General features: G+C 51.5%; 1 protein-coding gene across 2 annotated transcripts in view; it reads left to right on the top strand.

Moving 5' to 3' along the window:
• Window positions 1–11,601, top strand: part of EPHX2 (epoxide hydrolase 2) — a 40,931-nt gene that overhangs the window by 4,402 nt on the left and 24,928 nt on the right. The window contains exon 1 of one of the 2 annotated variants that reach the window (XM_004614691.2): window positions 7,526–7,722. The exons of the other annotated variant lie outside the window; for it this stretch is intronic. Within the exon in view, the coding sequence (XP_004614748.2) occupies window positions 7,622–7,722 (101 nt within the window). The 5' untranslated portion in view covers window positions 7,526–7,621. Of the gene's footprint in view, window positions 1–7,525; window positions 7,723–11,601 lie in introns of those variants that run through there. 2 annotated transcript variants of the gene reach the window in all.

Raw genomic sequence — 11,601 nt, 5'->3', positions numbered from 1 at the left:
TTGAGGAACTGCACTGGGGGTGAGAGATGGTGGCAGAGGAGGTGGTTGGGATGATTTGGCTAATCTCAGGTCGTCTGGAATGCTGGAATGTAACTTCGTGCGCTCCCAAATGGTAAACCCGGAGGGAACCTTTGCCACCTTGGACAGTTGGTCTCTTCGTGTAGATGACCCCGACACTGGGCTGAGAGGGGACAGGATTCAAGCCGAGACAGCCAACGCCTGGGCTGGCAAGAGCACTGGTCTGAATAATAAACCCAGGCAGATGAGACCCTGGGCAGTGACCCCTCCTGCTGCCCCGGCCAGTGTTTGTGCTGAAGTACCATTCCCTACGGAGTCCATCACTCAGTTAATGAAACATGTATGTGCTGCATATAAAGTCTCTGAATCAGGCAGAGAATTGAGTGGTCTAACAGACTGTCACACGTGTGACTTTTTTCTGGAGCAAAGGATGAGGCAGCCTACCCCAGCCTCGTGGTGCGGTTTTAATAAAACGTTTAAAATAGAGGCAGACATGACCTGCACTGTTGATAAAGATGGTTACATTAGGTGCAGAAGCGATGGTGCAGGGGGGAGGGCGTTTGCCTCGCAATGTGGCCGGCCTGGATTCAATTCCCAGCATTCCATAGGGTCCCACAAGCCCCCACCAGGAGGAATTTCTGAGCAGAGCCAGGAGGAACCCCTGAGCATGACCGGCTGTGACCCCCAAAACAAACAAACAAAATAAAGATGGTTAGATCTGAGTTGGTATCTCTGGTACTATTACCTAGTCATCTCCTTGGATTTCATTGACCAAACTCTCAGTACTAACAAGCTGTATTTAATTTAATTTTATTTTATTTTATTAATTAATTTATTTATTTTTTGCTTTTTGGGTCACACTCAGCGATGCTCAAAGGTTACTCCTGGCTTTGCACTCAGGAATTACTCCTGGCCATGCTTGGGGGACCATATGGGATGCCAGGGATCGAACCCGGGTCGGCTGCGTGCAAGGCGAACGCCCTACCTGCTGTGCTATCGCTCCGGCCCCTGTATTTAATTTTAAAAAATTAAATTTTTGTTTTAATATGTGAAGTGAACTGGGCTCAGGGGTGTAGAGAGAGCTGGAAAGTTCACTCCTGGGTGTGACTGCGGTGGGTGTCATTAATTTTTTGTGTCTGGTGCCAGAGAGATAACTCAAACGACTAAACACATGCTTTGTGTGGAGAGGGCTTGGTTGCTCCTTGGCACCAGATTTTTTCTCCTAGGCATTGTTGGGAGCAATCCATGAGCACTGAGATCTGATCTGGAGTAGTCCTGAGTACAGTGGTGCAGCAAAAAAAATATTTAATTTAAGAACTATTTTTGGTTTTTTTTGGCCCTTACCCTCTGTACTATCTCTCTAGTCCCAGCTAACAACAACAACAAAAAATTGTTTGTTTGTGGGCTCCACTGAGCAATGCTCAGGGGTTACTCCTGGTTCTGTGCTCATGAATTCTCCTGGTGGTGCTTGGGAGACCATATGGAATGCTGAAGATCAAACCTAGGTCAGCACGTGGAAGAAAAGCGTACTACCCATTGTGCTATCTCTCTGGCCCCCTCCCAGATTTTGTTTTATTATGTCAACACAACTGGGCTAGAGGGTGCACAGGAACTCAGAAAGCCGATTCTGGGTGTGTGGGAGGTTGTCTGTGGGTGTGAGATACACCCTCTCCCAGGCCAAGGTGGCCTCCCAGAGGAAGTGGGTAAAGGGAACAGCTGGGTGGAGGGATGAACTGTGTCTCTCCGGGCCGGGACCCTTCCCGCTCTCTCGGCTCCCACCGGGTGCTCCAGGCCCTTGGGTTGTTACACTCAGACAGTTGCACCCCTGACTCTCAGGCCTAATGAAGAGAAGATCCAGGGCTAGCTTTAAGGCCAAAATCAGGGACGTGGGAGAGATGAGGCAGACAGAGGAAGAGGGTTTCAGCATGCCCAGGGAGAGGAGTGGGCGGTTAGACCAAAGGCTGCCCATGCTGGGACTCAAGGTCAGCTACAGGAAGTATCAGAATGGGCTGTGGGGGGCCGGAGAGATAGTACAGTGGGTAGTGCACTCGCCTTGCATGGGATTGACCTCATTCAATCCCTGGTACCTCCAGGAGTGACCCTGAGCACAGAGCCAAGAGTAAGCCTCAAGCACTGCTGGGTATAGCTCTACCCCTTCCACATAAAAAATAATAATAATAATAAGACCAGAGGGGCACTGTGGGAGTTAGCTGTGCACAGGGCTGGCTTTCTTTCTTTCTTTCTTTCTTTCTTTCTTTCTTTCTTTCTTTCTTTCTTTCTTTTCTTTCTTTCTTTCTTTCTTTGTCACACCCAGCAATGCACAGTGGTTACTCCTGGCTCTGCACTCAGGAATCACTCTTGGCAGTGCTCAGGAGACCGTATGGGATGCTGGGAATTGAACCCGGGTTGGCCACATGCAAGGCAAATGCCCTACCCTCTGTGCTATCGCTCCAGCCCCTGTACAGGGTTTTCATAGTGCTGGGGGGAGGATCCCAGCCAAGGGGTGAAAACAGAAGCGACCATGTGAGTCATGTGAGGGAGCTTCTGGGAGAATGGGCCAGAGGCCTTCGGGACCCGAGCACAGACCACACTGGTGCAAGCTGTGCCTGTGGGCCCCAGCGCTTACCTTAAGTATTTGTGCATGTTTGGTTTGGTTTGGGGGCCACTCCTAGGTGTGCTCGGGGCTTCCTCCTGGCTCTGTGCTCAGGGATCACTCCTGGCAGACTCAGGGATTGACCCTTGGTCAACTGAGTGCGAGGAGAGCACCCTCCCCGCTGTATTCGTGCATCTCTAATGCCCAGGGTTACCCAGCCAGTCCTGACAGAATAATGTAGGTCGGGTGGCTTCAACAATGTAACTTTTATTTCTCAATGACCTGGAGGCTGGGAATATGCAGGCTCAGCTGGCATCTCCCGTCATGGTTTCTCAGTGGTAGTTTCCCTGTGTGCTCCCATGACGTTTTAGCTTTGGGGGAGCCACACACAGCAGTCCTGGGAACTCCCCCGGTAGAGCTCAGGGGACCATGGGGTGCCAAGGCTCAACCCTGGGCGTCACCCACACAACGCAGTGCTGTGGCCCTTGAGCATCCCTGCCCCCCCCCCCTGCGAGGCCTCTTCCCAGGGCTGAGTGCCAGCCTTCTGGTTCTCTTCTCGTAGGGGCATGAATCCCACCCCAAGGGCCTCACCCTCATGATCTCAGTTTCCTGTTTAAATGGTGGGTCCAATGGGGCCCCCGTAACTGAATGTGTGAATCATGATTTTCTGATTTTTTTATTTGTTTGTTTGTATTATTGAGTCACACCCAACAATGCTCAGGGGTTACTCCTGGCTTTGTACTCAGGAATTACTCTTGGTGGTGCTCAGGAGACCTTATGGGATGCCGGGATGGAACCCAGGTTAGTCACATGCAAAGCAAATGCCCTCCCTGCTGTGCTATTGCTCCGGCCTCCTGAATGCATTCTTAAATAAATTGGTGTCTTTCTGCAGAGGCAGGGAATATCGAGGCACATCCTGGCTCCGTGCTCAGGACTTGCTCAGGGGACACTAATGCGATGCAGGGGATGGAACCAGCGGTGGCCACGTGCAGAGCAAGTGGCTTAACCCCTGTGCTATCTCTTGCTCTCTAAAATACATTTACTATGGCATATGATCCATAAATGTTTGGTTCATGTACCTGCTTTATATACCTAGCTACTTGAAGTCATTTAAAAATTTCTCAGGCAAAAAGGAGTTGCACTGGCAGATGCTTAGTACACAAGTATTGAGTGAATGAAAGAAATTAAATGTGTGTGCGGCATGAAAAAAAGCAAAGCAGAGCACTGTGGATTTAATTCCAGTTTGACTGGAAATGGCAGGCCACACCCACCCCCTTGACCACGCAGGATTACTCAGTCTTAAGTGGGTGGGAACCGAAGTCTAGTGAGCAGGGGAGCTGGGTGGTGGTGGTGGTAGAAGTGGGGGGGGTGGGCGAGAGGGAGGAGGAGAGCCTAACCCAGTTCAGCTTGAGCTCATTACATCAGGCCACCAGCTTCAGGTCTAATTTCGGAATTGTCACTCCGCATTAGCCACCATCTCTGATTTTATGCTATCGTCTCAAACATATTTTCGAATAATTAAAATGAGCAGACCTAAGGGTTAGGATTTACATTTCAAAAAGCTACCCAGCTCCCATACTCCCGCTGAAAGAAAGCTTCCCACCCAGAGAGCCGTGGGAGAGAATGAGGGAAACACTGTGTCCCCCAAGAAAGGTAGCAAGGGGGTGGCGGGGGAGGGGAGGGTGGGGAGCTAGAGAGATAGTCCAGAAATAAGGGGCGTGCTTGCACATGGCTAGCCCCTGTTCGATCCCCAATACCACATACAGTCCCCCTGAGCACTGCCAGGAGTCCTCAAATAACCCTAACAAAAAATGTCAATGTGCTTAAATTTTTACTTTTTTTTTTTTTTGCTTTTTTGGGTCACACCTGGCGATGCACAGGGGTTACTCCTGGATCTGCACTCAGGAATTACTCCTGGCGGTGCTCAGGGGACCATATGGGATGGTGGGATTCGAACCCGGGTTGGTTGCGTGCAAGGCAAACGCCCTACCTGCTGTGCTGTTGCTCCAGCCCCCAATTTTTTACTTTTTAAAGGGCAGCAGAGACCTCTCATCCTCATCCAAACTGAGCTACTGAAGTTATATATCTCACGGGGACTAGAAACCGCCCTGCAGACCAGGCCAACGCACCAGCATCTGGTCCCGAGAAACCCTCCTCGCCACCTCTAACCAGCCGTGCCACCCCCCTGCGCTGGAGCCTCACCTCTGCTGAATCGCTGCCAAACAGGCATGTGTTAAATCCAATTCTGGGCTCAAAGGCTTGAGTGCATCCTTTGATGTGAGCGCCCAGGGCTCGATCCCAGAACCACATGGTCCCCTAGCCACTGCTGTACAGAGCCAGAAGAGGCCCCAGCACCGCCAAGTGTGGCCCCAAACCAAAAGAGAAACCAAACTCTCCAGGCCAAAGTTATAAAACATCGGGGAGAGCATCTGCTTGCACACGGCTGACCTGGGTTCGGTCTCTGGTACCAGCCCAAGCCCACCGGGAGTGACCCCTGAGCACCGCTTGGTGGGGGGGTGGCCCAGAAACAGAAAAAGAAAATGTTTATACAGAAAGCTAGAGACCACAAGAGCTTTGAAAGTAACCCAGGGGGGAGCAGCAGGCAGTGCCCTGGAGGAGGCCGTTACCTCTGCCCCCGTCAGCTGGCCGCCTCTGGGAGCCGTGCCAGGAACAGGCTTGGCTGAGAGGCAGGCCCTGGAGAGGCTCCTATTTCACTGGGCTGAGCCTCGGAGAGAAAGGGCGCATTGAGTCACACGGGAACTGAGCCCGGGATCTGCTCTAGCCTGGACACAGGGACAGAGCAGGCTCTGTTTCAGCAGGGTGAGCCCAAGGCCCCATGGCTGTGCAGGAGGTCTGTAAGTCGGCCCGGCCCAAGGAAAGTGGCAACACCAAGGGTTCTGCCCACTTCGACCCACTGGAAATGCTCGGAAACCGTCTCCCTTGCCAGCCAAGCCCAAAGGCAAACATCTGGGGTGGGAGTGATAGTACAAAGGGGAGGGGGTTTGCCTTGCACATGGCCAACCGGGGTTTGATCCCTGGGATCCCATACAGTCCCCCGAGCACCGCCAGGAGTGATTCCTGAGTGCAGAGCCAGGAGGAAGCCCTGAGCATCTCCAGTGTGACCCCAAAAGCCAACAAAGCAAAACAAAATACGACCCCATATCGTATGTCCATCTCGCCCACCCTCCCCTTGACTTGCTGCCTGCTCCCTGGCATTGTAGGAGTGGACTTGGGCCACACAAAAAGCTCCTCATGCATGACCCCAGGAGACGTAGTGGGACAAAGATGAAAGCAAGGTCACGTTCACCGGGACCAAACATCCCACGTGCCCTCCTTTCTCTTGCGTATCAGATTGATGATGGGTCGGAGCAAGAATGTGGCAGGTCGGGGTTCCAGGATGCATCTGCCACTCAGCCACAACAGTCTGCTAACGGGTGAGAAGGAGGAGCCAGGTCAAGACTCCGGAGACCTGCTCTGGAGAAGGGCCTTCAGTGTCGTGTCCTGGGCCCTCTCTGCCAAAGCACATCTTAGTCACAGAGTCACGGGCAGAGGAACGGGGGCCACTGCTCTCAGCAAGGCCAGCTCAGGGCCCCCCCCCCCACACACACACCAAGATGGGTGAGCGGAAGGCAGCAAAGCTGCTGCGGGGTCCACAAACACCACGCTTATGTCTTCCAGTTTCATGGAAGTATCCTGGGCTGAGCACCATACACGAAGCATTCTGCTTCATCCAGTAACACTGTGAGTAAGGAGGCTGGGAGCAGGGGCCACCAAACATGCTTTTACCGTGTATGCCAACGGAAACACACCGAGAAGGATCTAAACCCGGAGAGAAAGAGCTTTGGTCACGCATAGGACCTGTGGCATGACAGAACAGGGACAGTCCAGCAACCCTGCCCTCGGTGGTCAGCCAAATACAGCTCATCAGCCCTTCTTGGGAGCACCAGGGGGACTGGGGGTGGAGATGGAGCTGCAACAGCCAAGGTACCCTGGAAAGCCCTGGGTGGAATGTGACCCCAGAGAAATAGGTCTTTTTTTTCTTAATTAATTAAATCACAATGAGATACACAGATACAAAGCTGTTTATGCTCAGGTTTCGATCATACGATGTTCCAACACCTGTCCCTTCACCAGTGTACAGTGTATATTTCCCACCACCAATGACCCCAGTTTCCCTCCTGGCAACCCTCCTCACTTGCCTCTATAGCAGATACATTCTCTCTCTCTCTCTCTCTCTCTCTCTCTCTCTCTCTCTCTCTCTCCCCCCCCCCCCCCCGCCCCGGCCCGCCCCTTTGGGTCATTATGGTTTGCAATACAGGTGCTGAGAGGTTATCCTGTTTGTCCCTTTCCCTCCTTTCAGCACTCAGTTCGTGTCCAGTGTGGTCATTCCCAGCTAGTATGGTCACACTGGTCCCTTCCCTATCCTAACTGCCCTCCCCCTAAGTTGTGGCCAGCTTCCAACCGCGGACCATCCTCCTGGCCCTCATTTCTGCTGTCCTTGGGTGTCAGTCACACACTGGTTTTCATATCCCACAAAAGAGTGCAATCATTCTGTGGAAATAGACAGGTCTTGGCAAGGCCAGCAAACCATAACAGGGGTCAGGAGGAGGGAGACAGCGCAGGGCCAGAGTAGGGGAGGGGCACGGCCGCGGGGACCAAGTGGAGAGGAGGCGGGGCCAAAGCCAAGGGGTGGGGGGGAGGAAAGATCAGGACCGGGCTGGGGCGGAGTCAGAGGAGGGGCCAAGGTAAGAGGCGGGGACTATATGGGGCGGGGCGTGACCTGGGCTGGGCGTGACAGGGGCGTGGTAGGGGCGGGGATGACGGGCGGGGCCAGGGCGGGACCTAGGCGGGGCATCGCTGGGCGGAGCTTGTCGGGCCGTGACGGGGCGGGGCCGGCCGGGCTGGGGGCGGGGCCGGAGTGGGCGGGCTCCCGGCTGCCGTGGACTCCCGGGCCTTTTCGCCCTGCCCAGGTCGGAGCTCCCGGGCCGCCAGGCAGAGCCGTGCGCCGCCATGGCGCTGCGCGCGGTCATTTTCGACCTGGACGGGGTCCTGGTGCTGCCCTCGTTCGCCCGCGCCCTGAGCCGCACCGAGGAGGCGCTGGCGCTGCCCAGGTAAGGCCCGCGGGCGGGCGGCCGGCGCGGAGGGCCGGGGCCGCTGGCAGCGCCGGGAAGTTGCTTTTCCAGCCGCGATTTGAGCTCGCAGTAGGGGAAAGGTTAAACCCAGTAGCCAAGGAGCTCAGGGCATCCTTTGTCATTCTGAACGCGAAGTAATTACACCTCGCGGTGCAGGACCAGGTCCGGTAGTCAGATCTATTTCTGAAAGTGAGAGCGATTGTAATGAAACAACTGCAACAAAGCAGTTGTAACAAAGGTAACAAAACGGGCCTGAGAACACGGCTTGAGATCTAGAAGAGAAGTTGTGGGTCATCTAGAACAAGTTGTATGCCAGGACACGTGATGTTCAGGATGCAACAGTCGCCAGAGATGCCTGTAGGACAGGTGTGTGGGTCGCTTGGGTAGCCAGAGGTGAGACTATGAGCAAGGCCACATGTGGAGAAATGTCCAGAAGAAATACGCAAGGATATTCCTGGAATTATTAATCCCGGGTATGATTAAACTTGATTTTCTTTTCTATTTCCCCCCCTATTACCTACTTAGAAAGCAGTGTTCATTCCTACACTTGGTAGAAAGTAGCATATATTTATTTTACAGAGAAAGATCTCCTGGTAACACCTAGGGAAGAATGACTTTAAATTATTTGTAGGAAGAGGGGGGGCAGCAAAAGGAACTTTGCAGACTTTGACTCTTACACCGTCTGCATTACAAACACTAAGGTGCATGCAAGCCGAAGCAGAGGGAGCTCAAAATCTAGAGCAGAGGGTCTGGAGCGATAGCACAGCGAGCCCAGCCGGTAGGGCATTTGCCTTGCATGCAGCTGACCCGGGTTTGATTCCCTGCATCCCATATAGTTATGGTCCCCTGAGCACGCCAGGAGTTAATTACTGAGTGCATGAGCCAGGAGTAACCCCTGTGCATGGCTGGGTGTGACCCAAAAAGCCAAAAATAAATAAATAAATAAATAAATAAATAAATCTAGAGCAGAGTCCTTCAAACTTATTTGGCCAGCCACCCCCTTTTTCTAGAAACAGAATTACTCAGTGCCCCTGAGGAATCTACTGTCTTTTTTGCTTGGTTGCTTTTTGTTGGGGGCCACGCCAGGCGGTGCCCAGAGTTTACTCCTATCTCTGCACTCAGGAATTAGTCCTGGCAGTACTTGGAGGACCATATGGGATGCCGGGGACCAAACCTGGGTTGCCTGCATGCATGCAAGACAAATGCCCTATTTGCTCTACTGTTGCGCCAGTCCCCAGAATCTACCTTCATAATTTTTTAATTAACTATTTTTATAAAGTTGTTCACAATAATTTATTATGTTCAATATTCCAGCACCAATCCCACCACCGTTACGCTGTTCCACCATCATTATTTCGAATTTTCCAGCCACCACCCACCCAAGCCTGCCCCAATCACAGGCCCTAAATAATTTATTTTGTATTACTTGTTATGAAGGGCTGGAGTGACAGCACAGCAGGTAGGGCATTTGCCTTGCACACGGCCAACCCGGGTTTGATTCTTCCACCCCTCTCGGAGAGCCCAGCAAGCTACCCAGAGTATCTCGCCCATATGGCAGAGCCTGGCAAGATACCCGTGGTGTTTTTGATATGCCAAAAACAGCAAAAACAAGTATCCTAATGGAGATGTTACTGGTGCCCGCTCAAGCAAAACAATGAGCAATGGGATGACAATGATACAGTGATGTTATGAATAATCCACTAAGGATCAAGAAAAGTTTTCTTAGAAGAAAGTGTGTGAAGATTGTTATATCTCACCCTGGAGCCATTAAGACCGTATATAAGAGATTAGTAACATGTTTTTACAGGTTGAGCCTTGTGTCCTAATATTTTTTTGATCAAGACCAGTGGCCTTCTATTTTACACCCCTTCTAATGTGGTGTGCTACTCCTGGTACATCAGTGGTATAGAGTATGAGATTTGCAGCCACGCACTCCAAGAATTCTAAAATTTTAAATAGGGTGATAACAGCTGGAGTTAAATTTTTTTTTTTTTTGCTGTTTTGGGTCACACCTGGCGATGCACAGGGGTTACTCCTGGTTCTACACTCAGGAATTACTCCTGGTGGTGCTCAGGGGACCATATGGGATGCTGGGATTTGAACCCGGGTCGGCCACGTGCAGGGCAAATGCTCCACCCGCTGTGCTATTGCTCCAGCCACCTGGAGTTAAATTTTTAACTGAGTGATAACTTTGGGGTCTGGAGGCATCTCTGCAGCTTGTTGATCTCTTCTGAGATTTATTTGTGAATCTCCGAATTGTGGCCGTTAATGAACTTATATGGCACTAGAGGCAGCTCGTGGGCATGACTGCCAGGCACCTGGAAGCACAGGGAGATGTGGGGAGGTCTCCATGAGAGTCTGAGATTTTGGTCACAAAATCCTCATACCTGAATTTTTCAACCAATTCACGCAAGGTGAGACTGTCCCAAGCCTGTGGAGATCAGTTTTGAGCATGGGGGAGATTGGGTTCTGGAGGTTTTCAGCTGCCAGGACTCACCTGCTCTCCCCCTCTCCTCCTGGGTACCCCCGATGAGACACAGCCTGGCTCAGGGACAGAGACTCCCTTCATTAAAGTGGAATCACAGCCCTCCCCCAATTACACCTGGGTCAACAACCATACCCCCTCATTCCAGTGCTCCACCTTCCAGGTGTGATACCACCCCCTTTGATGAACTGCTCCAGACCATTTCATCAGAGGGGGTGGGGCAGGGCAGGGAGATAGGGAGAGGTGTGGAGAGGACTTTCTGGAGAAAGCACCAGCAAAGCCTGGAAGGTAAATGACATGAAGCCAGGAGGAGACTGGACAGGCCCATCCAGCATCTCAGCAGGGCTGAGAGCAGCGTTTCCAGCTTCTCAGAGAGCAGCAGTGCACTATACTGTAATCTACCGTATACAATAACCTACTGTTCGTAGGATACTATGTATCCTGAACCGCACATTTAGAATTCATAATCTGGAGGTGGCTAGAAACAAAATGTACTAGAAGACTTGAAGCAAAACATTTCATCAAGGGGAAAAGGAAAAAGAAAAGTTGATCAACAAGGAAACACAGGAGAAAGAAGGGGGCGAATAGGAGAGATGGTTGAGTGGGGAGGGCATTTTGCCTTGCATGCAGCTGCTTTGGGGTCTATCTCCGCCACCAGATATAGTTCCCTGAGCACTGCCAGGAGTGATCCCTGAGCACAGAGTTAGGAGTAAACCCTAAGTGTTGGATATCATTGGTTTGTCCTTTCCCCCTTGCCACTAGGAGCTTAGGTTTATCAGTCACACCCATCAAAGTGCTCCCGAGTCACTCCCATTCCTTTGTTTATCTGTAACCACTTCTACCAGTTTATCTGCTCCTCCCTTAATCAAACTCTGTTAATTGGTAAGGTCAGAACCTTCTAGGACACTGAATATTATAACATTGCCTTTCTCTCCTCTTTATGCCTTTTGAATAATTTACTTTAAAGCTATGTCTTTTTTGTATAGACACAAGAAGACAATATTATGTTTTTATAACTTAAGACTTAATTGGCCTCGAATAGTATTCCCTCCCGGGCATCTGCTTTCTCCACTTAAGCCTCAGTTGCCCTCAGTTCCTAGCACCCCAAAGTAGGGTCCCCGACGTGGGACGGGAAGGATCCAGGGCAAGCGGTGAGTTATGTGCTACCCTGGCATCGAGATGGGCTTGGCCAAAGTGCCTAATTCTTAACTATAAGTTAAGAGCTTGATCATAGACAAATGCTGTCATGATCCAATAGTAATTATGAGACTGGGACCCTGCCAGGGATAGGAAAGACTGATCTGGCCTGAGCACTGTAGTCTGAGATTGAGATGGCCCCAGGAGAGCAATTCTATAAGCTTTAATGCATCTCT

The sequence above is a fragment of the Sorex araneus genome, chromosome 1 (genome assembly GCF_027595985.1).
Source record: "Sorex araneus isolate mSorAra2 chromosome 1, mSorAra2.pri, whole genome shotgun sequence".
In the NCBI taxonomy this organism is placed as follows: domain Eukaryota; kingdom Metazoa; phylum Chordata; class Mammalia; order Eulipotyphla; family Soricidae; genus Sorex; species Sorex araneus.
Note: the sequence above shows the minus strand (reverse complement) of the source record. Positions and strands in the feature narration are given on the sequence as shown.